Genomic DNA, 23883 nt, shown 5'->3' on the forward strand with positions numbered 1-23883 from the left:
CATCAAACCCCCAAAATCTTGCCATTTGCAACGACGTGGATGGAACTAAAGGGTATTATGCTGAGCGAAATAAGTCAATCAGAGAAAGACAATTATCAAATGATCTCTCTGATATGAGGAATTCGAGAGGTGGGCGGGGGGCCATGGGAGGTAGGGAGGGAAAAAAATGAAACAAGATGGGATCGGGAGGGAGACAAACCATAGGAGACTCTTAATTTCACAAAACAAACTGAGGGCTGCTAGGGGGTGGGGGAGATGGATAGAGTGGCCGGGTTATGGACATTGGGGAGGGTGTGTGCTATGGTGAGTGCTATGAAATGTGTAAGACTGATGATCCACAGACCTGTACCCCTGGGGCAAATAATACATGTTAATTAAAATAATTTTTAAAAAATCTCTTCAAATAAATACTTCTTCCTTCCTTTCTGGAGAGCTCATTAGTACATTGTCAAAGGTTCTGTGTACTGCCAAACTGATAAAGCAGTATTAGGTAGTCTTAAATGTCTTATAAATTTCATGAGGCTCCTAAACCTAGTTTGTCTTTTTTTGTTTTTTTAAGATTTTATTTATTTATTTGAGAGAGAGTGAGTGCACAAGCAGTGGGGAGGGGCAGAGGGACAGAGAAAAGCAGACTCCCCACTGAGCAGGGCGCCTGACTGGGCTCTATCCCAGGATCCTGGGTTCATGACCTGAGCTGAAGGCAGATGCTTGACCGACTGAGCCCCCCAGGTGCCCCAGAGCCTAGTTTCTATCCAAACAAGCTCCATGTACAGCCTCAGCATATTTTAAATTTATGAAACCCCTTGCTTCACCTCTGCATATCAATCCAACTTCTTTCCTTATAGTAGCAAAGAGAGGGTCGTGATCTCTAGAGTGTATGTCTCAATATTTCTTTCCTTGTTCCTCTGATTATTCTTTCCCTATCAATTCCAACTTCTTCTTGCCTACAGAACTTGTCTCTTTGGCTTTCAACTACTTTCTGTTCTCTACCATTGTAAAAATATCCTGCAAAAGCTTTTTCCTCCCCACTCCTGTTTGCTATCCCATCTTTCATATCATACTGTCAAAGCATTACACAGCGATCACCTCTGTTTTCTGGCTCCCCATTTCCTTAGGAGGAGAGAAATCTCTTGCCTCTTTACTCTCCACCTGGTGCAAAGGGCTATGAAGGTCCTAAATGTAAGGTGCTCTGTGAGCATCACCAGACCTGAGGATGGGAGGAGGGTGGGAGGTGAGCCATAAATGGGACCTAACGGGGGAGTAGGGGTTGGCCCCATGGGGAAGGATGTTCCAGATACAGGAAACCACGTGTAGAGTCACTGGGAGGTGAGAGATCATGGAACATCCAAGGACTAGGAGGAGTGTTTGCTGTAGACTGAATGTTTGTATATTGAAACTTAATTCTCAAAGTAATGGTATGCGGAGATGATTAGTTCAAAAGGATGGAGCCCTCATGAATGGGGTTAGGATTCTTGTAAGCGAGATCCCAGACAGCTCCCGTATCACTTCTGCCATGTGAGGACACAGCAAGAAGACGGGCTGGTTGGCTGTGAATCAGGAGGCAGGCTTTCCCCAGACGCCAAGTCCTGGTGGCTTGACTTTTGGAACTCCCAGCCTTTAGAACTGGGAGGAAAATTTGAGTTGCTTAAAATCCACCTGGTCTTTGGTATTGTGCTGTAACAGCCTGAACTGACTAAGACACCCTGAGTCGGAAGAAATTCTGCCTTAAGACTGTAGCATCAACTTTTGCCCAAGAGTTTCTAGCCCGCCAGCCTCCCACAGGTTTCCAAGTTGCTAGCCTCCCTCAATAATGTGAGCCAATTCTTCAATTCCTTGAAATATCATCCCTCCTTTTATGTATGTATGTATGTATATGAAATCTACTGGTTCTGTTTCTCTGAAGAACTCTGACTAAGGCAGGTAATAAGGTAGTGGGTGAGAAGACTGGATTCCATACGGCCTTCTAATTCATGGTAAGGACTTTAGCTTTAAGTTTTAGGTGAGAAGCTAATGGGGGATTTTGAGCGGAAGCATGACATGATCTTGTATTTTATTTATTTGACAGAGATCACAAGCAGGCAGAGGCAGGTAGAGAGGGAGGAGGAAGCAGGCTCTCCGCTGAGCAGAGCGCCTGATGCGGGGCTTGATCCCAGGACCCTGAGATCATGACCTGAGCTGACGGCAGAGGCTTTAACCCTCTGAGCCACCCAGGCATCCCCATGATCTTGTATTTTAAAGACTCATTTTTGGGATGCCTAGGTGGCTCAGTCAGTTAAGTGTCCAACTCCTGATCTCAGCTCAGGTCTTAATCTCAGGGTCCTGAGTTCAAGCTCCACATTGGGCTCCACACTGGGCATAGAGCCTATTTTCACAATTTTTGTGTTTTTTAAGGAAGAATTATTTGGGCTGCTGTGCTGGGGGGAACAGGAGGTGTTGGCGGCAGGGGGTGGGTAGGTAATAAGAGGTGATGGAATTCTGGGCATATTCTCAAGGTAGAGCAAACAGAACTGCTTTTGTAATGAATGGGGGAGGAGTCAAGGGTGATACTAAGTTTTTTGGCCTGAGCAACTGGAATAATGGGGTTTGGAATAGGTTTGGGACACCCGCTCAGTTTCCGAAATCATGGAGAAAGGTCTGCTGGTCGCACCTGCAGAGACATCAAGAAGGTGATTGCTTATGTGTGTGGCATTCAGAGGATTCAGGCTGGAAATGTGGGAATGATGACCAATATTGAATGTTATGTGCCAGAGGTTAGAGGATTTGGGTGAGGTGAGAGATGAAGGTGAGCCGGGGGAAGGAGGCAGGTGTAATTCTAGGTTTTTAGCTTGGACACTTGGTAGTCTCTGTCAGGGAACACGGAGGGTATAGAGTAGGTGCTAGGTTTTGTGTGTATTGTTTATAAGACATTTATGTAACTGGAACTGGAGATAGTGGAGGAGATCATACAGTCTAATTCAGTCCTTTTACAGATGAGGAAATGGAGGTGCCAGCATGGCTAGCTTGAATTAGAGTGCCCAGTGCTCTTTTGGCCATACCAGGCCACTTGTAATTATAGGGAAGACTATGAAAGTAAAAGGCACATCTCTCTCTATCCCTAGATTGTCTAGTCATCCCTATACCAAGTTAAAAAAAAAATGAGGACAGGACTGGAAGAGATTATGCTGAGTGAAATAAGTCAAACAGAGAAAGTCAAGTATCATATGGTTTCACTTATTGGTGGAGCATAACAAATAATATAGAGGACAAGGGTAGATGGAGAGGAGAAGGGAGTTGAGGGAAATTGGAAGGGGAGGTGAACCATGAGAGACTATGGACTCTGAAAAACAACCTGAGGGTTTTGAAGGGGCGGGGTGGGAGGGTGGGGGAACCAGGTGGTGGGTATTAGGGAGGGCACAGATTGCATGGAGCACTGGGTGTGGTGCAAAAACAATGAATACTGTTACGCTGAAAATAAATAAAAAATTTAAAAAAAAATGAAAGAGAAAAAATAAAAAAACTTGAGTGGTCAGTTTGGATCTATGGTCAAGTGGTAATTCATATGTATTTTGGGGAAGGGTGTGATGTCCAGGGCAGATCAAGACTACCCCAGTATTTTCAGGCTCAGCATTTTAATTTCAGGAAACTTTAGACTGTTGTGATATTGGGCCAGTTCAGGCTAGACTTTTTTCAGGTAGAATACTTGGGTATCTGCATGTAACATTTTGTTCCACTTTAAAATAATTCCTACATGAAAGAGCTTCAATCAGAGATTATCATTGGCTAATAGTGGAATATTATTTGAATACCAAGAAAAGCTTGGGTAAAAGGAAGTAGAGAGTGTTCAGGGTGATAGTTCAACTCTCCAAGAATTACCCTGATGCTGGAATAGTGAGGTCAGCAAACTTGCATTCATTTTCCTTTCATTTATATAATTTAAAAAAAAAGATTTTATTTATTTATTTGACAGACAGAGATCACAAGTAGGCAGAGAGGCAGGCAGAGAGAGAGGGGGAAGCAGGCTCCCTGCTGAGCAGAGAGCCCGATGTGGGGCTCGATCCCAGGACCCTGGGATCATGACCTGAGCCGAAGGCAGAGGCTTAACCCACTGAGCCACCCAGGCGCCCCTCATTCATATAATTTTATTTCTTTTCAGTGTTCCAAAATTTATCATTTATGCACCACACCCAGTGCCTCATCTTGACCTCTGAGTAGCTGTGTGATTTTAGGTTAAATTTGTTGAATCTCTTTGGGCTATAAAATGGGAAGAACGATGTCTACCACACAGAATTCTTCAAGGGAGTCAATCTATCACCCAGCCTGGGAGAGGAAGCTCTTCGTAATTGCCCCCATCCCCACAGCAAAATCCTTATTAGTTATTCACGCACTAGCCAAGCTGGTGTTGAGGACCTACTAAGAGTCAATTTTAACCCTTTGCCTTGACCCGATTCCTCACTCTTTCTAATCCTCATTTCCATTAAAAAGCAGGGATCTGGCAAGGGAGGATCGGTGGCAGGGGACAGGGATGGGGAAGAGTGTTTTTGAAGGCAAGCCTGGGAGTATTCTCTAAGGGGCTAGGGAAGGCCAGTGAGTCCTAGTCATCCCACGGCGAGGCTCCCAGGGTGGTAGCGAGGGCTCAGGAAGGCTTTATGGTGTGTCCAGCGAGGGCTGGTTCCTTGCCAACAGTCAGAATTTCCCTACCCCACAAAAGAGAAAGCCATCTGACATCAAGGTCTTAGTTTAGTACCACAGAATACCGTGAGTTGACAATTAGAGAAGTCTTTCCTTTTTACCCCAAGACATCTTTGATTTTGGTGTGACTCTCAGAGGTAGCCCTATTGATGGCTGAGAAGAATTTTCCCACTAAATTGTGGAGAAGTGGGTTCAGAGTTAGAATTCATTCACTCAAATAACAGTTAAAAGTTTTCAGACCTAGAGTCACAGCAGTAATTGCCTGATGTTAGTGAATCAGAGCAAACTTTTTTTTTTTTTTTTTTTAAACAGGGCAGAGAATAAAAACCCTGAACCTCTACAGCATTCATTAACCTCTCTGCAGAGCTGGGGCTCCAGCCTCTAAGATTTTCTGGGGAAGAATCTCCCCGCAGGAACTTCAACAGTGCCTTCAACATCGCCTGCTACAGAGAATTGCTGGAGAATTAAATGGCAAACCGTGCTAGCGTGTGGTTAGCGTTCCTAAAAGGGACCAAGTACCACTCTGTCAACATACTATCCAACATACTTACTTCTAGTCATGGTTAATGCCAGACCCCACCAAAGTGTTAATTCCAGGCAAGTGTGTTAAGAGCCAAACATGTTTACTGTGAGAAGAGGAAAGTTATCTGTATATTTGGGGCCTTAGTTATCTTCTTGAAGTGTTTGCTGAAGATGTTCTCCTCACTTACTTCATTGTTCTGCTTGGCAAGCTGGAACAGGAATCACTTCATAAAAAGAACAAACATGGCATGTATTTCAGATGACTTCTAAGCGGACTATAAGAGACTCTCCACCCTCTACTGTGAGTCTCTGCTAACAGGACAGGGTTGAGGCAAATCTACAAATTCTGGGGTTATTCACAAATTCTGTAATAGAGTGCTTCCACAGTACAACTCATGGGTGGAGAAGAATCTCAAATTATGTTATTTAAACGTAACAGTGTTGGGGCACCTGGGTGGCTCAGTCATTAAGCATCTGCCTTCGGTTCGGGTCATGATCCCAGGGTCCTGGGATCAAACCCCGCATCAGGCTCTCTGCTCCGTGGGAAGCCTGCTTCTCCCTCTCCCTCTCCCACTCCCCCTGCTTGTGTTCCCTCTATCCTTGCGTCTCTCTTTGTCAAATAAATAAAATCTTAAAAATAAATAAATAAACAAATAAATAAATAAATGTAACAACATTTTCGAAGGCAGGTATTCCTGACTCAGATATCCACTGAATGTAGAATGTAGACTGACAGCAATTGTATTTGGATTCTCTGTATCAGAAGAAGGAAGCTGATAGGTAGGGAGAAATTTATTGTAGGAATACTGCTGTGAAATTCTCTCATTATAGAATCTCCAGTATAACCTCCTTAAGCAGATTACCCTATGATCCTTCTAATCTGAAGCAGCACTGATGAGATGACTTAATTTGTTGACTAAGTCAAGTGTTGAGACTTAAAATATATATTACAAGTTTTGAGACCTAGAGTCTCATGCTGAGTCTCATGAAGAGACCTTCATGCTGACAGCAGAGAACAAAATCCCGGAACCCTGTATAGTATTCATTAAGCTTTCGGCAGAGCTGGGGCTCTAAACCTCTAAGGTTCTTCTGGGCTCCTGCTCCCTACAGGAATTTCAACAATGCCTTCAACTTCACCTGCTACACAGAATTGCCGGAGGTAAATCAATAAATATTAAATATTAAATAAATATGTTTCTGTGTAGAAACAGAATTAAAATCTTTTACCCTGAAGTTCATGTACCTAAAGTGACTCATTTACTCCATTTCACAAGGGTCAGTATTCTGATTTAGATGTTTTCTGCGTACGGACTTTTTGACACAAGGACCAAAGTTCTCACCTGTGTGTATGTGTCTAATACCATCTTGGAAATACTTTTCTTCAATAGAAATCCAACAAGCCTGCTTAGTTTTTCCATTTATAGGTCAGATCTTAAATTCTCATCACACTGAGTATCACTCATTCCAAGGAATTTCTGGGTATAAAAAAAAGACCTTTGATTACATAATCCATTTTCCTTTCATTTGAAGGTTAGAAAAAGTTCTGTTCAAGATGAAAAGATGGAGACAAAAGTTTAAATCTGTTTATTGTTGCCACCGTGGGTACATTCTCCTAATTCTCTGCCTCAAATCCCACTGATGCTTTTATACCTGCAACACGTGTGGCTCTCTAGTTTCCTTGAGCTGAAATGTCTGGCTTTCGAATGTGAGGCATCTTTCAGGAAACAGAGTGGTAATGTGTAAGATGAAATGTTTCAGTGACATTTCTTACATCACATGAAACTCATTGTGAAATGCCAGTAGATACAGTCCTTCATTGTATTTAGAGAGCCTGAAGTTTTTGTTTTTATGGAGACTAGAAAAGGAAACATGTGAATTATATAAAATTTAAGTGCAATTAGAAATAAAAATATATCTTATACATTTATAGTACAAATTTTGCAAAGACTTCACAAGGCACGAAATCTTGGAAATTATAAAATCATTTTTGTTCCTTTTCTCCATTTTCTATAAGGTCAATTTCTAAGATACTCCCCTCTTTGTATTATATGAAATTAGCTTTCACCTTAAGGACAAGTGATAATAAATGAGGACCTACAGGGCCTCAAAAGATGATACTGAAGAAGAAAAGTTAATTAGGAAAAGCAGAAGTCTAAACATTCGAGTTCTGATTAGTATTAGATGAAATCAATTTAACCCTAGTAAATCAGTTCTATTTATTATAGCTAATGTATGAAGAAGAATTTAAGTTATGCTACTTAAATATAATGATGTTTTGGAAAGCTGGTATTTTTGAAGATACGTATTTACATCAACTAAATGTGGAATGTAGTCAGTGTAGGACTTATTGTCCTTTAGTTTTATATCCAATAACTGCATCAAACCTAATATTGATCTTTCGTTTTAAAAATACCAGGAAACGCTCCGGAAGGATCCTAAAAAAAAAAAAAAGGGTACATGAAAATAATTAGGAAATTAACATTAAGTGCATTTGTAAAATATCTCTTCTTTTAAAATACTTACATTTATCATGTATCATCATTTTTTTGTATGAGTAAAAGAACTTTAGTTACATTCTATGTATGAGGCAGCTACATGTAATGTATAAATCAGATACTGGAATATAATCACATACAAACAGAGGAAGGAGGAATAGGCACGTACAAGATGGAAACTATTTTGGGGCGCCTCGGTGGCTCAGTGGGTTAAGCCTCTGCCTTCAGCTCAGGTCATATCTCAGGGTCCTAGGATCAAGCCCCACATCGGGCTCTCTGCTCAGCGGGAAGCCTGCTCCCCGCCACCTGTCTGCTTCCCCCGGCCCCCACTGCCTGCCTCTCTGCCTACTAGTGATCTTCCTCTCTGTCAAAAAAAAAAAAAAAAAAAAAAAAAAAAAAAGATGGACTTTCTTTCTTCCTTTCTCTTTCTTTTTTCTTTCTTTCTCTCTTTAAGAATAAGGAAGTTTTTTGGATATTTCTTTAAAAAAACCAGACTTCAGTCTTATTGCCCTAGTCCCCACTTAACAATAGGTATTTATAAAGTCTCCCCATTATAGTGCTGTTTTCTCATCTATCCACTATGGAAATGCCTGTAGGATGGACCTTTCCATCCTATGGTCTCTGGAGAGCCTCAGACAGGACTCCTATAAGTCTTGTCTAAACACTGAAGGCATGATTTGTCTCTTACTCCTCTTCACTACTACTTTCTCACAGATTTAAGTGCTGTGTGATAGCTAACATAAGACTAAGAAGGAAGACATTACCACATTCATAGCAGGGTCTGTTATCAGTAGTTTCTCAACCCATAGAGATAATACATATCTGTAATCTATAGTTTGGGTGTATCCTTTACCATGTATTATATTAAACAAGATTAGTTTTAAGATTAGGAGCTTTCACTCTGAGTCACTCCTCTATGATCTTTCCAATTAAATCCATTTCTCTCTCTTTTTTTTAAGATTTTATTTATTTATCTGTTTGTCAGAAAGATAGAGAGCACAAGCAGGCAGAGGAGCAGGCAGAGTGGCAGGCAGAGGCAGAGAGAGAAGCAGGCTCCCCACTGAGCAAGGTGCCTGATGTGGGACTTGATCCTATGACCCTGGGATCATGACCTGAGCCAAAGGCAGTGGCTTAACTGACTGAACCACCCAGGCATCCCTAAATCCATTTCTTTTTTGAAAAGGAAGGAGGCTTCAACTCCTTTAGGGTAGGAGTGACTTGAAATATTTAATTTTTGAAAGAGATACAGGCCTGTGTTTCTCAAAAAGATCTGAGAGAGGAGGTGTCTAGAACTGAGGAGTTGAGAGGCTAAAGTCTTTTAAAATAAGAAACATGATGTTGTAAAGGAAGTGAGAACAGAACTAATTTTATACTTTATAATTCAAAATATTATTAAAATGCTCCACTGAGAGACTGAGGGAGAACTACTAAATGAAAATGCAGATAAAGCACTTGGTTTTGAGCATAATGCTGAACAAGTTATTTAACTTATGAGTTTAAATTCCCCATGGGAAAATGGAAAAATTAACGCCTGCTCTACAGTGCTCTTGTGAAGAATCAATGTGTTAATATAAAATGCTTTAAACATTTTATTTTGTACATGACGGACACATAGTAGGTCTAATTTTTTTTCCCTCCCACCCTACACTGCAGGTTTGGGGCCAAACTACTGCAATAAAGCAAATATCACAATAAAACAGGTCAAATGAATTTTTTGGTTTCCCAGTACATATAAAAATTATGTTTACACTATAGTATAGTCTATTAAGTGTGCAATAGCATTATGTCTAAAAAAGTCTATAGACCTTAATTTAAAAATACTTTATTGCTAAAGCATGCTAACCATCATCTGAGCTTTCAGTGACCTGTAATCACCGATTACAGATCACTGTAAATATAGTCGTGAAAAAGTGTGAAATAGTTCAGGAGTTATCAAAAGATAACAGAGACAGGAAGTCAGCAAATGGTGTTGGAAAAATGACACTGGTAGAGTTGCTTGATACAGGGTTACCACGAACCTTCGGTTTGTAAAAAACACAGTATCTGAGAGTACAGTGAGATGGAGGGCAATAGAATGAGATATGCCGGTACTTAAGAATATTGAGGAATTCATCACATTCCAGTAAGACTGAGAGAATCTAAACAGAATATGTGAGTCGCCATAACTATAGCTCACCTTGCACAATACACATGTGTCTTTGGACGCTCCAAAAACTTAACTACTAAAAGCCTACTGTTGACCAGAAGGAAGCCTTACTGAGAAGCTAAACAGTTAATAACACGTTTACATGTTATATGTATTATACACTATATTATCTTCCCCCTTCCCCATACTATATTCTTACAATAAAGTAAACTAAAGAAAATGTTACTAAGAAAACCATAAGGAAGAGAAAATACATTTACAGTACTGTGCTGTATCAAAAAAAAAATCCATCTCTGGACCCCTGCATTTCAAAGCCATGCTGTTCAGGGTCAGCTGAATATACAGACATCTGACCAGATGGCATGAAAAAAAGGCCTGGCAACTGAGCACCAAAGTTTGATTCAGTCAGAGAAAAATCAGGGCAATGCTAATAACAGTGTTAATTATAATAATAATAGCTTTATATAACATTTACTGAGTATTTATAATATACTAAATAAATGCATCATTTTATTTATTTCTCACGATCCTATAATGTCTTACTATCTCCATGTGGTAGATGAAGACAATGAGCTTCAAAGAAGTTAAACAACTTAGGATGCCCTGGTGGCTCGCTTGGTTAAGAGTCTGCCTTTGGCTGAGGTCATAATCCTGGGATTGAGTCTCCCACATGGGGCTCTTTGCTCAGCATGGAGCCTGCTTCTTCCTCTGCCCCTTCCCCACTCACGCATGTGCACACACACTCTCTCTGACAAATAAATAAGACCTTAAAAAAAAAGGAAGTTACACAACTCATTTTGTGTTCATGTGTAAGCAAGTCACAAACAGCTTCCTCTAACTCCAAAGCACAAAATCTGAGTCTCTACACTAATGGTCTAGAAAACAGAATTAATTTATCAAATCAACAAACATTTTGGTGCCCCCCCATATGTCCATCAACTCTTCAAAGTATAGGGGTTACACACAGTGATGAAAACAGGTGAACTTCCTTCCCTCATAGACTTACATTCTAAGGGACTATAGTCACTGAATGCTTACTTATGAAATGTAACAAAAATAATGTTAAATACATCACAGGTTTTAACCTGGTTATTCCTAGGAGATCCTTGAGTTTTACCACCTAAAATTCTAAGGGATGTACAACTATAGCTCCTTGCAGAAGGGGCTAAAAAGCCTGACATGTGTCATGTATGCTTTTGATCTCTTGAAATTTTTTCAGTTCCTAGGTCAAGTTATTCTCAAAGCACAATCTTGAACCAACTGCCTGTGACAGTTGCCTGTTAAAATGCAGATGTCTGGGTCCCAACCAAAATATCCTATATTAAATCCTTTAGAGGTGAGATCCAAAGCATCTATTTTTTAAAATTATCTTCCCAGGGTGCCGGGGGGCTCAGTTGGTTAAGTGTCTACCTTCAGCTCAGGTCATGATCTCAGGGTCCTGGGATCGAGCCCCATGTCGGGCTCCCTGCTCACGTGGAACCTGCTTCTCCCTCACCTCCCTGCCTGTGCTCTCTCTCGCTATCTCTCTCACTTTCTCTCAAATAAATAAATAAAATCTTAAAAAAAAATTATCTTCCCAAGCGATCCTGATATCCCACCATGTTGCAGAAGCCCAACTGTAGGAACAGAGAACAAGAAGCTGGTTGGCTGGCTGGCTGGCTGGCTGGCTTCCTTCTTTCCTTCCTTCCCTTTTCTAACCTAAGTCACCTCTTCACATTCCCCTCACGACCTGAACCAACCTCACTGCCACACAGTGTTCCCATATGAGTAATGAGGCAATGTGTTATCAGGAAGGTAGTTGAGGCAGTGGTTTCCAATCTTGGCTGTACATCAGAATCACTTGGAAAGTTGTATCTCTCAGAGACTAGCCCACACTGCAGGCCAGTTACATCAGTCATGGGGAGCAGGTCCCAGGGCTTAGTATTTTGAAAACTCCAAAGCGAATTCCAACATGACCAAAGCTGAGCGCTACTGCCCTAAAGAAATTCTTCTCAAATTTGAATATGCATTCTATTCAGCTGTGGATCCTACAAGAATGCAAACTCTTGACTCAGGATATCCAGAGATTCTGTTTTTCTAACAAGCTCCCAGGTGATGCTGATGCCACTGGTCCGTGCAAGTAGTAAGGCTCAAGGATCTCTAAAATTATAAAAGCGTATTTAACGATTCCTATCCCTCAGTGTGACTTTGCACAAAATAAGAGCTTGATGATCATCTTTGTGTATTTAGATGAATATCTAAAACCTAACTATGGTCTCTTGCCCGTCCTAGGATTCCGTTATATAATAATGCTTCAAAACTATACTACTCTATAGTCATTCATCCAAGAGACGAGACTTTCAGAAATATACACCTTTCGTTCTCTAGAAAGAAAACTTAAAAACTTGTGGAAATTATTTAGTTCATTTACTCAACTGCTATACAAATGTTGCTTCAAGGATTAACAAGCGTGGTTTTAGAAACTGATGGATTGGGATGCCCGGGTGGCCCAGTTGGTTAAGCATCTGCCTTTGGCTCAGGTCATGATCCCAGGGTCCTGGTATTGAGTCCCACACCAGGTTCTCTGGTCAGAGGGGAGTCTATTTCTCCTTCTGCCTGCTGCTCCCCCTGCTTGTGCTCTCTCTCTCTCTCTTTCTCTCTTTGACAAATAAAAATCTTTAAGAAAAGACAACTGATAGACTTTGAAACTTACCTTTTTTTTAAAACTTAATTCCATTTAATTGTACTTTATCAAATGTCTGGTTTAAATCTAAATAAAAACATGTAATACATAAATCTTCTAATGCTGATAAATGTAAATGTCACTTACTTTTCCGCCACCGTTAAAAAGCTTATAGAAGATGGAATAAAAATCATTTTCTGCTCAGTCAGGATCCCATTCATCAGCCTGTCTACCACTTCCTCAGGTTCCAGGGTGGGTCCCAAACTGAAATCAGAAGCAATTGTCAGCAACAAAACATTTCACGGAAGCATTTACTTTAGTTAGGTGCTAAACAAAGAAGTTAAATTACCACAGGAATCATAACACAACAGCCTTGTAGCATTTGACCCATTAGAAGTGCTCAAAAATAGTAGCTGCTTTAGCATGAATATTAACAACATCCACTTATTTGGTGCTTATCATGTACTACGCACTGTGCCAAACACGCTCCATAGGTCCTCTCACTGAAGTTTGCAACAACTTGTGACAGAGAGACCACAGTCCCTATTTTGCAAGTGAGAATTATATAAGTAACCAGGAGTCAAAAATAACTGAAGGATTAGGGCTGACAAATTCACTTCTAAATCTTTAGAAGTTTTGGAGCACCTGGGTAGCTCAGTTAATCAGGTGTCTGTGGCTTCAGCTCCAGTCATGGTCCCAGAACCCCCCCAATGTGGGGCTCCCTGCTCAGCGGGAAGTCTGCTTCTCCCTCTTCCTCTCCCTCTCCTCTTGCTTGTGCTCTCTTTCTCTCTCCCTCTCTCTTATATATATGAAATCTTAAAATGAATCTTTAGAAATCTTGCGGAAAAAGTGAAATATCATTATACAAGTTTTATTATATACCAAGACTCATCAGTGAACAATTTCTAAAGTGTCAGAGAAAATTAAAATATAAAAATATGCCCAGCTCCTAGTATCCAAAATCTATAAAGAATTATCAAACTGAAAACCCAAAGAATAAATTATCCAATCAAGAAGTGGGCAGAAGATAGGAACAGACATTTTGCAAAGATGACGTCCAGATGGCCAATAGACACATGAAGAAGTGCTCCACATCACTCATCCTCAGGGAAATACAAATCAAAACCACAATGAGATACCACCTCACACCAGTCAGAATGGCTAAAATTAACAAGTCAGGAAACGACAGATGTTGGCGAGGATGTGGAGAAAGGAGAACCCTCCTACACTGTTGGTGGGAATGCAAGCTGGTGCAACCACTCTGGAAAACAGCATGGAGGTTCCTCAAAAAGTTGAAAAGAGAGCTACCCTACAACCCAGCAATTGCACTACTGGGTATTTACCCCAAAGATACAAATGTAGTGATCCAAAGAGACACCTGCACCCCAATGTTCATAGCAGCAATGTCCACAATAGCCAAACTATGGATGTCTATAGTTTGATGTCCATCAACAGATGAATGGATAAAGAAGATGTGGTATATATACACATTGGAATATTATGCAGCCATAAAAAATGAAGTCTTGCCATTTGTAACAACATGGATGGAAGTAGAGGGTATTATGCTTAGCAAAACAAGTCAATCATAGAAAGACAATTATATGACCTCACTGACATGTGGAATTTAGGAAACAAGGCAGAGGATCATAGGGGAAGAGAGGGAAAAATGAAACAAGACAAAACCAGAGAGGGAGACAAACCATAAGGGACTCTTAATCTTAGGAAACAAACTGAGGGTTGCTGGAGGGGAGAGGGGTGGAGGGATGGGGTAAGTGGGTGACAGACACTGGGGAAGGCATGTATTGTAATGAGCACTAGGTATTATATAAGACTGATAAATCAAAGACCTGTACCCCTGAAACAAATAATACATGTTAATTAATTGATTTAAATTAAAAATAAAATAAAAATATTTTTAAAAACAAAACAAAACGAAAAATGTGCCCAGCTCTAAGTCCTTCATCTCCATAGGGAGCCCTTATATTTACTAAGTCTTGATTTACTTTTCAGCCTTATAACTTAGTTCCGCATTGCATCCTCACTGTATAATCATGCTGGCATACCAACTGTGGAGTAGCAGGAGGTCTCCAAAAGGTGGCCTTTGCCATCTGCATGTTAGATCATGTGCACTTAGGATGGTGTTATGCAAGAATTGGCCCTCAGTTTTTAAAATTTTATTGATAACTTAGAAAAAAAGATACATAATTAATTAGAAATCTGCCAACATCATCAAACTATTTGAGTAACATTCTGGGGAGACAGATTTTTAAATGTGTGTGACTAGTTAAGAGAAGTGAGACAAAAAGAATTGGATGAGATTTGTTAGGAACAAATATAGAATAGTTCATTTGGAAAGAAAAAATATGCAGTGAAATAAGATTAGGACAGTTGAGAAGTATTATATAGTATTAGTGTGTGATATATATATATACACATGCATATATATATATATGCATGTATGTGTGTGTATGTGTATGTGTGTGTATATATATAAGTACAATACTGTAGAATATATATGTATATATGTATATATAATGTATATGTATATATGTGTATATATAATTATATGTATATATGTATATATAATTATATGTATATATGTAATTATATGTGTATATATGTGTATATATATATACATATATACGTGTGTGTGTGTGTGTGTATAATTCTACAGTATTGTACTTAAAAGTGAGCATGATTCCTAAGTGGAATATAGGAAACAATGCAGAGGATAGTAAAGGAAGGGAGGGTAAACTGAATGGGAAGAAAACTGAGAGGGAGCCAAACCATGAGAGACTGACTCTTGACTCCAGGAACAAACTGAGGGTTGCTGTGGAGGAGGTAGGTGGGGGGATGGGGGTAACTGGGTGATGGGCATTAAGGAGGGCACGTGATGTAATACGCAATGGGTGTTACACACAACTGATGAATCACTGAACACTATACCAAAAACTAAAGGATCTGCTATATGTTGGCTAATTGAATTTAAATTAAAAAGTGAGCATGATGATTGAATATATGAAGGAGAGCAGAGTTTAAAATATATATGGTATGATCTTTCATTCTCAGCATAAGGCAGTCATTTATGAAAATACTGTGCTCCTCCTGGATCCTGAAGTATTACATAGGAAAAATGAGGAGATGCAACAGAAGAGGAAATGTAATAACAAAGATGACAGCTTTTGGTCCAGAGGAGGTAAAAATGAAAGGCAATCAAAGCCTGAAGAAGACTAAGCCCTCCTTTGGCCTGTGGTAAGCAGAGCTCCAACAAGGATGAACTCAGAAACTGAAAGATGCTTGTGCCTTCAAGTGTTCAGGAGGAAATTCACTTCCTAGCATACTGCTACCAGACTTCACTATTCCCACACTCCATGAAAACACACAGACACCTGTGTACGCAGTACAGCATACTTCCCCACTCACACTGTGGCCTTGTGAACCTACCGGTCAAATGGTGTTGCACTGACTAAACTTTTCTTAGTGTACTTGATCGCTTTACTCAAAGTCTCAGCCTCTGCCAAAGAAATTTTCATTGAATTTAATGGCTGGCCAATACCATGATTTTTAAAAGGCCAAAAAGAAAAGTCTTTCAGAAAATACTATCTTGGCAGAATAAAATCTTAATCATTAAAATATCAGTACATGGAAAATTATTTTTTCCTGACAGTCTAATATTAATAAGAGTTACAAATCGTATTAAATAAATGCCCATGATGGATTTTGTACAAACTGTCCCAAAATACTCCAGGCCTCTCTGTTGGTGTAGGGAAGGAGAATGCATGTGGGGGCATAGGGATCCTTAGGGACAAAGAGTATTTTCAGGTAGAAGGACTATGTTTGATTATCTAGCTACCACTTAAGTGGTTGAGTAAGTTTGGGGAAGATATTTCTACTCTTCAACGTTTAGAGGTTTTGGTTTTTGTATCTAATCTGAAAATGGGGTTAATGCAGTGATATGCTAGTAAACGTTTTGCAGCTGGCTCTCTAGGGCACAGAGTTCCCCATTTTGTAGCATTTCCTTTCTGTGGTGTAAATACTCTCACCAGGGTGGATTTCAAGCTCTCAACGCGGTGTTGCTGAATGAACATAAGCTGGCTTTAGCAGGCCACTGCTCATGTGCATGGAAGCACTGTACACAGTCATACTATACAAATGTTGTCATCTTCTTACGTAACATTTTCTTTTGTATGGTACTAGGCAACAAAAACTATTATCTTTGTGTAGCACAGACGAAAATTAAACTCTTAAAGAAAAATTTTTATGTACATTTCACGTAGGAGAGTAGATGTTTTTAAAAGGATGTTGAACAAAAATTCTTGGCTGTCAAAAAATCTAAAAAGTTCAGATTGTGCTACACTGTTGGGAATGGAGGGAGAGAACTTATGTGAGGAAAGAATATTTAATTAAAAATTGTTCATATACAAAACAGAGCTCCAAAATACATGAAGCAAAAACTGACAGAATTGAGGGAAAACACAGTTTAAAAATAAGAACTGGAATCATATGGTTTTGCTTACTTGTGGAGCATAAGAAATAACACGGAGGCCATGTGGAGATGGAGAGGAGAAGGGAGTTGAGGGAAACTGGAAGAGGAGACGAAGCAGGAGAGACTGTGGACTCTGAGAAACAAATTAAGGGTTTTGGAGGGGAGGGAGATGGGGGGGTTGGGTGAGCCTGGTGGTGGCTAATATGGTGGGCATGTATTGCATGGAGCACTGGGTGTGGTGGACAAACAATGAATTCTAGAACACTGAAAATAAATAGATAAAATAAAATAAGAACTGGAGACATTAATCTTACTTTCAACAATGACTTGAACAACTAGACATATTAGCAAAGAAACAGAGAACTTGAACAATAGTATAAGCCAACTGGACCTCACAGCATCTAGAGAATGCTCCATCCAAAAACATTCTTCTTAATGGCACACAGAACATCACCCAGGACAGACTGTATGTGAAACCACAAAACAACTCTTGTGAAATTTTTAAAAAGACCAAAATCATACAAAATATGTTCTCCAACCACAACAGAATAAAATCAGGAATCAGTAACAGAAGGAAAACTGGAAAATTCACGAGTATGTGGAAATTAACCAGTGGGACAAGGAGGAAATCACAGGAAATTAGGAAATAGTTTGAGATGAGTGAAAGAATACAACATATCAAAATTTACGGGATGCAGCAAAACCAGTGCTCAGAGGGAAATTTATAGCTATAAATTCCTACATTTTAAAAAACCCGAGGTCTCAAATCCATAACCTAACTTCTCACCTTAATAAACTAAAAAAAAGAACTAAATATAAAGCAAGCAAAATGAAAGAAATCATGATTAGAGCAGGGATAAATGACATGGAGAATAGATTATAGTAGAAAAAAATAAATGACACCAAAGTTGGCTCTATGAAAAGATTAACAAAATTAACAGACTTTTAGCTAGACCGACCAAGAGAGAAGACACATTATTATGAAAATGAGGACATTATTGCCCACCTTACAGACATAAAAGGGGTTATAAGAGAATACTATGAACAACTGCATACCAACAATCAGATGATCTAGAAGAAGTGTACAAATTCCTAGAAACACATAAAGGACTAAAACAATTTCAGGAAAAAATATAAAATCTGAGTAACCTTTAATAACAGATTGAATCAGTAACCAAAAAAACAAAAACAAAAACAAAAAAACAAAAAAACCCCCACCGGCAAAGAAAAGCCCAGGACCAAATGGCTTCATGAGAAACTTTACTCAATGTTTAAAGAATTAACACCAGTCCTTCTTAAAGTTCTTAAAAAAAAAATACAACACTTTCTAGCTCAGTCTTATTATAAGCCAGAATTACCCTGTAACTAAAGCCAGACTATAAGGTATCACTAGAAAACTAAATAACAATATCTCTTATGAGTATAGATACAAATATTCTCAACAAAATCCAGCATCAAACCAAATGCAGCATCATAGTAAAAGGATTATAAAGGTTGCTGGGTGGTTCAGTTGGTTAAGCATCTGCCTTCAGCTCAGGTCATAATTCTGGAGACCCTGATCAAGCCCCATGTCAGGCTCTCTGCTCAGCAGGGAGTCTGCTTCTCCTCCCTCTGACCCTCTTCGCTTGTGTTCTCTCTCACTCTCTCTCTCTCAAATAACTGAATAAAATCTTTAAAAAAAAAAAAAGAGCATTATATACCATAGCCAAATGAGATTTATTGCAAGAATGCAAGGTGGGGGCATCTGGGTGGCTTGGTTAGTTAAGCGTCCAATTCTTGGTTTCAACTGAGCTCATGATCTCGGGGTCGTGAAATTGAGTCCTGCAGCAGGCTTGGTGAGGAGTCTGTTTGAGATTCTCTACCTCTCCCTCTGGCCCTCCCCCCAGCTCCTCTCTCTGTCTTTCTCTCTAAAATTAAATAAATAAATAAAAAGAACACACAAAAAACTCCAAGAATGCTAGGTGGTTCACCATATAAAAATCAATCATTATAATATATCATATGAAAAGTCCCACATGATTATCTCAATAGGCACAGAGAAAGCATGTGACACAATCCAACATGCTTTCATGGGGGGGAAAAAAAAGCACTCAACAAACTAGGAACACGGGGAACTTCCTTAAGCTGATTTCATAAGTGCTTGTATGCTGCAGCTTGATTTGTATAAGCAGAGTGGAGTAAAGAAAATGACAGGACTTATTAAATATGAAAAGATGACCATCAGCTTTTCTAATAATCAAAGAATGTTAATATAACACAGGGTGCCTGAGTGGCTCAGTGGGTTAAGCCTCTGCCTTTGGCTCAGGTCATGATCTCAGGGTCCTGGGATCGAGCCCTGCATCAAGCTCTCTGCTCAGCGGGGAGCCTGCTTCCCCCCTCTGCCTCTCTGCCTGCTGCTCTGCCTACTTGTGATCTCTGTCTGTCAAATAAATAAATCTTTAAAATATATATTAATATAACACAGAAGTACTGTTTTATTCATCATATTGACAGAGATTAAACGTGTGTTGGGGTCTGGGTGGCTCAGCTGGTTAGGCATCTGCCTTCAGCTCAGGTCATGATCCCCGGGTCCTGGGATGGAGCCCCACATTGGGCTCCCTGCTCAGTGACGAGCCTGCTTCTCCCTCTCCCTCTGTCCCTCCCCCTGCTTTTGCTCTCTCTTTCTCTCTCTCTCAAATAAATAAATAAAATCTTTAAAAAAAAAAAAAAAAACTTGTGCTAATATTCAAAGCTGGCAAAGGTTAAGGGGAATGGGGTATAAAGTACTCAGGAGAATCCTGGAGGGCAATCTAATAAATCTATCAAAAGTAAGTAAGTTCCTACTCTTTGCAATTTCATTAAAAAAAAAAAAAGTAACAAAATGGTTAGAACAGTGAGCAAAGATACATATGCACATCTACATATATACACAGCAGGGGTCCCTATTATTTTTCAATTGTCACTAGTACAGCTTTGCCAGAAGAGGGCACTCTTGCCCACAAGGAAGGTTAGTTTGGGCAGCCCTGTCCTGGGATCAAGGTTAAAAAACTCAAATACAATTTTTAGAAATATGGTGTCTGTTTTTAACTGCCAAAAGACAGCCTGGGTGAAAAAAACTGACACAAATATATTGCATCAGGGCCCCATGAGGGTTTTCCTCCTGAAACTAATGGAGGAAACTGGCAAATCTTATCCTTGAGGATGGAACTCACCTCTTCCTTTCACCCTTCCTTTTAATTATAATGGACTCTTTAAAAAAAAAAAGTTATTTATTTTTATTGAGACCTAATCAACACATTATATAACACATGTAACTTTAAGGTATATGATGTGTTGATTTGATACTCTTATATACTGCAATATGATTACCATGGAATTAGCTAACACCCCTACCACATGATCGATTGTGTGTGGGGTCATGGGAACAATTAAGATCTAGCCTCTTAGCAACTTTGATGTTTATAATACAGTATTGCTGTCTACAATCACTATGTTGCACACTGAAACTCCAGAAGTTATTCATCTAGGGGTTGCAAGTTTATGCTCCGAAATGATTAGCTCCCTAGTGCTCCCCCCCCACCCCCCAGTGCTCCCATCCTAGACCCTGGTAACTACTGTTCTACTCTGTGTTTTTATGAGTCCAGCTTTTTTAGAGTCCACACATAAGTGAGATCATATAGTACTTGTCTGACAGGTTAGTGAAGTTTTATCTTCTTTCTACTCCTCCTGGTCAGCTCTACTTCTCAGGCCCCCAAATTAATTTGTCCTTTATGTTCTCTCTTCAGGGTCCCATTAGGGTTTACTTGATTAATACAGATGAATTAAAACACTGGCCTTCTGAAGTAAATATGCTCACTTTTGTTTTCTAACAAAATTGTATCTTAAAAATGGGCTCTTGGGACACCTGGGTGGCACAGTTGGTTGGGTGTCCAACTCTTGGCTTTGGCTCAGGTTGTGATCTCAGGGTGATGGGATCAAGCCTTGCACTGGGCTCCACTCTCAGCCTGGAGTCTACTTGGGTTTCTCTCTCGTCCCACTGCCCCTCTCCCTGTATGCTCTCTCTCTAAAATAAATAAATTTGCCCGAGCGGGACTGTGACGGTACAGTGTGCACAGGTACTGTTCTGACAGACTGGGATTTTCTGTACTAAAACCTTACTTTGTATCAAAAGTTAAACAGACTTTAGTACAATAAATAAAGGTCAATTTCTGTAAAAAAAAAATAAATAAATAAATAAATAAATTTTTTAAAATGGGCTCTTGGACAATTTGATAGATTCTTCAGGGGACGTGAGATCTTTGTACAGCTACCAAATTTCCACCTGGTGTTGACTTTCTACTCTACCTGTGGGTAGACATATTTAGGTTCAGGTGTTTTTAAATAGAACCTGCTATTTTCCCAAAGTGCCACAATGAATATTTTTCATTAACTTAAAATATATTTCCATTAAAGGTAGATGAATGGGGGGAAAGAGGGGAAAAATTTGAGAAGGCAGAATAAAATTTAAAAATGGAATCTTAGGGTGCCTGGGTGGCTCAGTTGTTAAGTATCTGCCTTCAGCTCAGGTCATGATCCTGGGGGTCCTGGGATCAAGCCCCACATCAAGCTCCCTGCTCAGTGGGAAGCCTGCTTCTCCCTCTCCCACTCCCCCTGCTTGTGTTCCCTCTCTCACTGTCTCTCTGTCAAATAAATAAATAAAATCTTCAAAAAAAAATTGAATCTTAGCACAATAGATAATCCAAAAGTAGATCCAAGTAAATATGCAGGTTTATTATAAAGATGGCATTTCAAAGCTCTGAAATAAATGATGTAGTATTTAATAAATAGTGCAAAATAACTTATTAACTATTTGGGAAAAACAATTAAGCAGGACCATGACTTTATTTCTTAAAGTAAATGTGGGTGGAGCAAATGTCTAAATGTGACAATGCAACCATAAAAGTACTAGAAAAAAAGATATAGGTGGATAATTTCATAAGCTTGAGGAGGGGAAGACCTTATAAATACCTCGCAGAACCTAAAGGCCATGAAGGCAAAAAAAAAAAAAAATCTGAGAAGACTTAATGTAAAACTAAATAAAAATAAGTTAAACGGCAAATAGCCAGCTGGGGAAAAATATATGCAACATCTATGACATATAGAAGGGCACCTTGAATGTACAACAAACTCCTAGATACCAATTTCAAAACTCGATAGCTCAGTAGAAAAAATGAGCAGAGGCCATGAAACAGGCAATTCACAAAAGAAGTCAAACTACCGAAAAACCAAAGAAAACACCTGAATCTAGCTACCAGGTCATCAGGAAACAAAGACAATCCTTTACAGAGGGAAAGGGCAGAACATCCGCAGAAGGCAGACCAGTGAGGAAGTGGGAAGTGGAGGTGCTGCTCTCCCCGCACCATGGTACAGGCTGGTGCAGCACTCCCCAGGCAGCTGGGCAATAGACAGGAATATTTAAAATTTGTATTACTCTCTGACCCAGTAACCCCACTTCTAAAATCTACCCGAAGGAGGGGCGCCTGGGAGGCTCAGTTGGTTGAGCGTCTGTCTTCAGCTCAGGAATGATCTCAGTGTCCTGGGATGGAGCCCCATGCCAGGCTTCCTGTCCAGTGGAGAGTCTCCTTCTCTCTCTGCCCCTCCCCCCATTCGTTCTCTCTCTCTCTCTCTCTCTCTCTCTCACAAATAAATAAAATAAAATAAAAAAATTTCAATTCAATCCAATCCAATCTACCTGAAGGAGATGGTACCAAAACGTGAAAATGTGTGGCATTAGGATGTGGCACTAGATCTCTGCCCTCTTCTGTCCCCTTCTCTCCCCAGACCCCTTAGTTCCCCTCCAATCTGGGGGGGGGGCAGGGGAGTGTGGAAGAGAAGCCCCAGGTCCAAGATTCCATCTGCTTTCCTTCCTGATCCCAGAGTGGGGACAAGAAAAGAGGGTGGCATCCCCAGCCTCCAGCACTGAGGAAGAAGAGGACTCCTAACCCCTGAACTCTGACCCCCACCCACCACCTCCCTTTTTCCCCTGCTCCCAGGACTGGGCCACTTCTGGGTGGAGCAGTGGGTTCCAGCTTGGCTCACATTGAGAATGTAAGAACTACAAACAAAATTTCTATTAAATTAAGTTTTGTGTCAAAAACAAAACAAAACAAAACAAAAACGAAAAACAGCTGTGCCAGGGGAAAAGGTCACTAGTAGACACAACAGTTCAGACTAAGTAATCAATACAATTTATGGTAAAACTCTGTATTTACTGACAGGAAATGATGTCCACGACATACTGCGGAGGGAAGTTAAGTACTTGACTTACAGCCTTCAGAACCCCATTGTAATATACACCATTTACATAAAATTCAGACATTTAAACAGTATACAGAGAGATGTCTAGAAGGATGTTCATCAAAATGTTGAGTAGTCTGCACTGGATAGAGGGTTTCAAGGAAACTCAAAAAGAAACTTTCCTACTTATTTGTATTTTTCTATGTATCAGAATTTTCAGAAAGTACGTATCATGTTTACAAAGACATTAAAACTATTCCCAAAGAGGAGAAAAATTAAAAGTTAACCTCAGAACTGATCCTTTATGGTTTTATTTATTCATTTGTTTATTTTAGAGAGGGAGATGGGGTGGGGAAGGGGCGGAGGGAGAGAGAGAGAGAGAGAGAGAATCCTAAGCAGGGTCCCTGTCCGGCTCAGAGCCACATGCAGGGCTCGATCTCCCGACCCTGAGATCACGACCCAAGCTGAATTCAAGAGTCAGAGGTTTAACCACCTAAGCCACACAGGCGGCCCTGTAATTTTATTTTTTTTTTAAGTTTTTTTAAAGATTTATTTATTTATTTGACAAACAGATCACAAGTAGGCAGAGAGGCAGGCAGAGAGAGAGGAAGGGAAGCAGGCTCCCCGCTGAGCAGAGAGCCTGATGTGG

General features: G+C 40.0%; 1 protein-coding gene across 2 annotated transcripts in view; it reads right to left on the reverse strand.

Moving 5' to 3' along the window:
- Nucleotides 1-4129: 4129 nt before the first annotated feature.
- The window catches only part of HSD17B11 (hydroxysteroid 17-beta dehydrogenase 11), a 40944-nt gene continuing 21190 nt past the window's right edge, over nucleotides 4130-23883 (reverse strand). The window contains exons 6-9 of one of the 2 annotated variants that reach the window (XR_013966387.1): nucleotides 12641-12757; nucleotides 7575-7625; nucleotides 6531-6665; nucleotides 4130-5414 (exon numbers count right to left, since the gene is read on the reverse strand). Coding sequence is in view for 1 of the 2 variants with exons in the window: in XM_080796166.1 (XP_080652292.1) it covers nucleotides 7535-7625; nucleotides 12641-12757 (208 nt within the window). In the remaining variant the exon portion in view is untranslated. Of the gene's footprint in view, nucleotides 5415-6530; nucleotides 6666-6751; nucleotides 7626-12640; nucleotides 12758-23883 lie in introns of those variants that run through there. The other variant, XM_080796166.1, reaches the window with a different exon arrangement.

This window comes from Martes martes (assembly GCF_963455335.1).
Source record: "Martes martes genome assembly, chromosome: 2".
NCBI lineage: Eukaryota > Metazoa > Chordata > Mammalia > Carnivora > Mustelidae > Martes > Martes martes.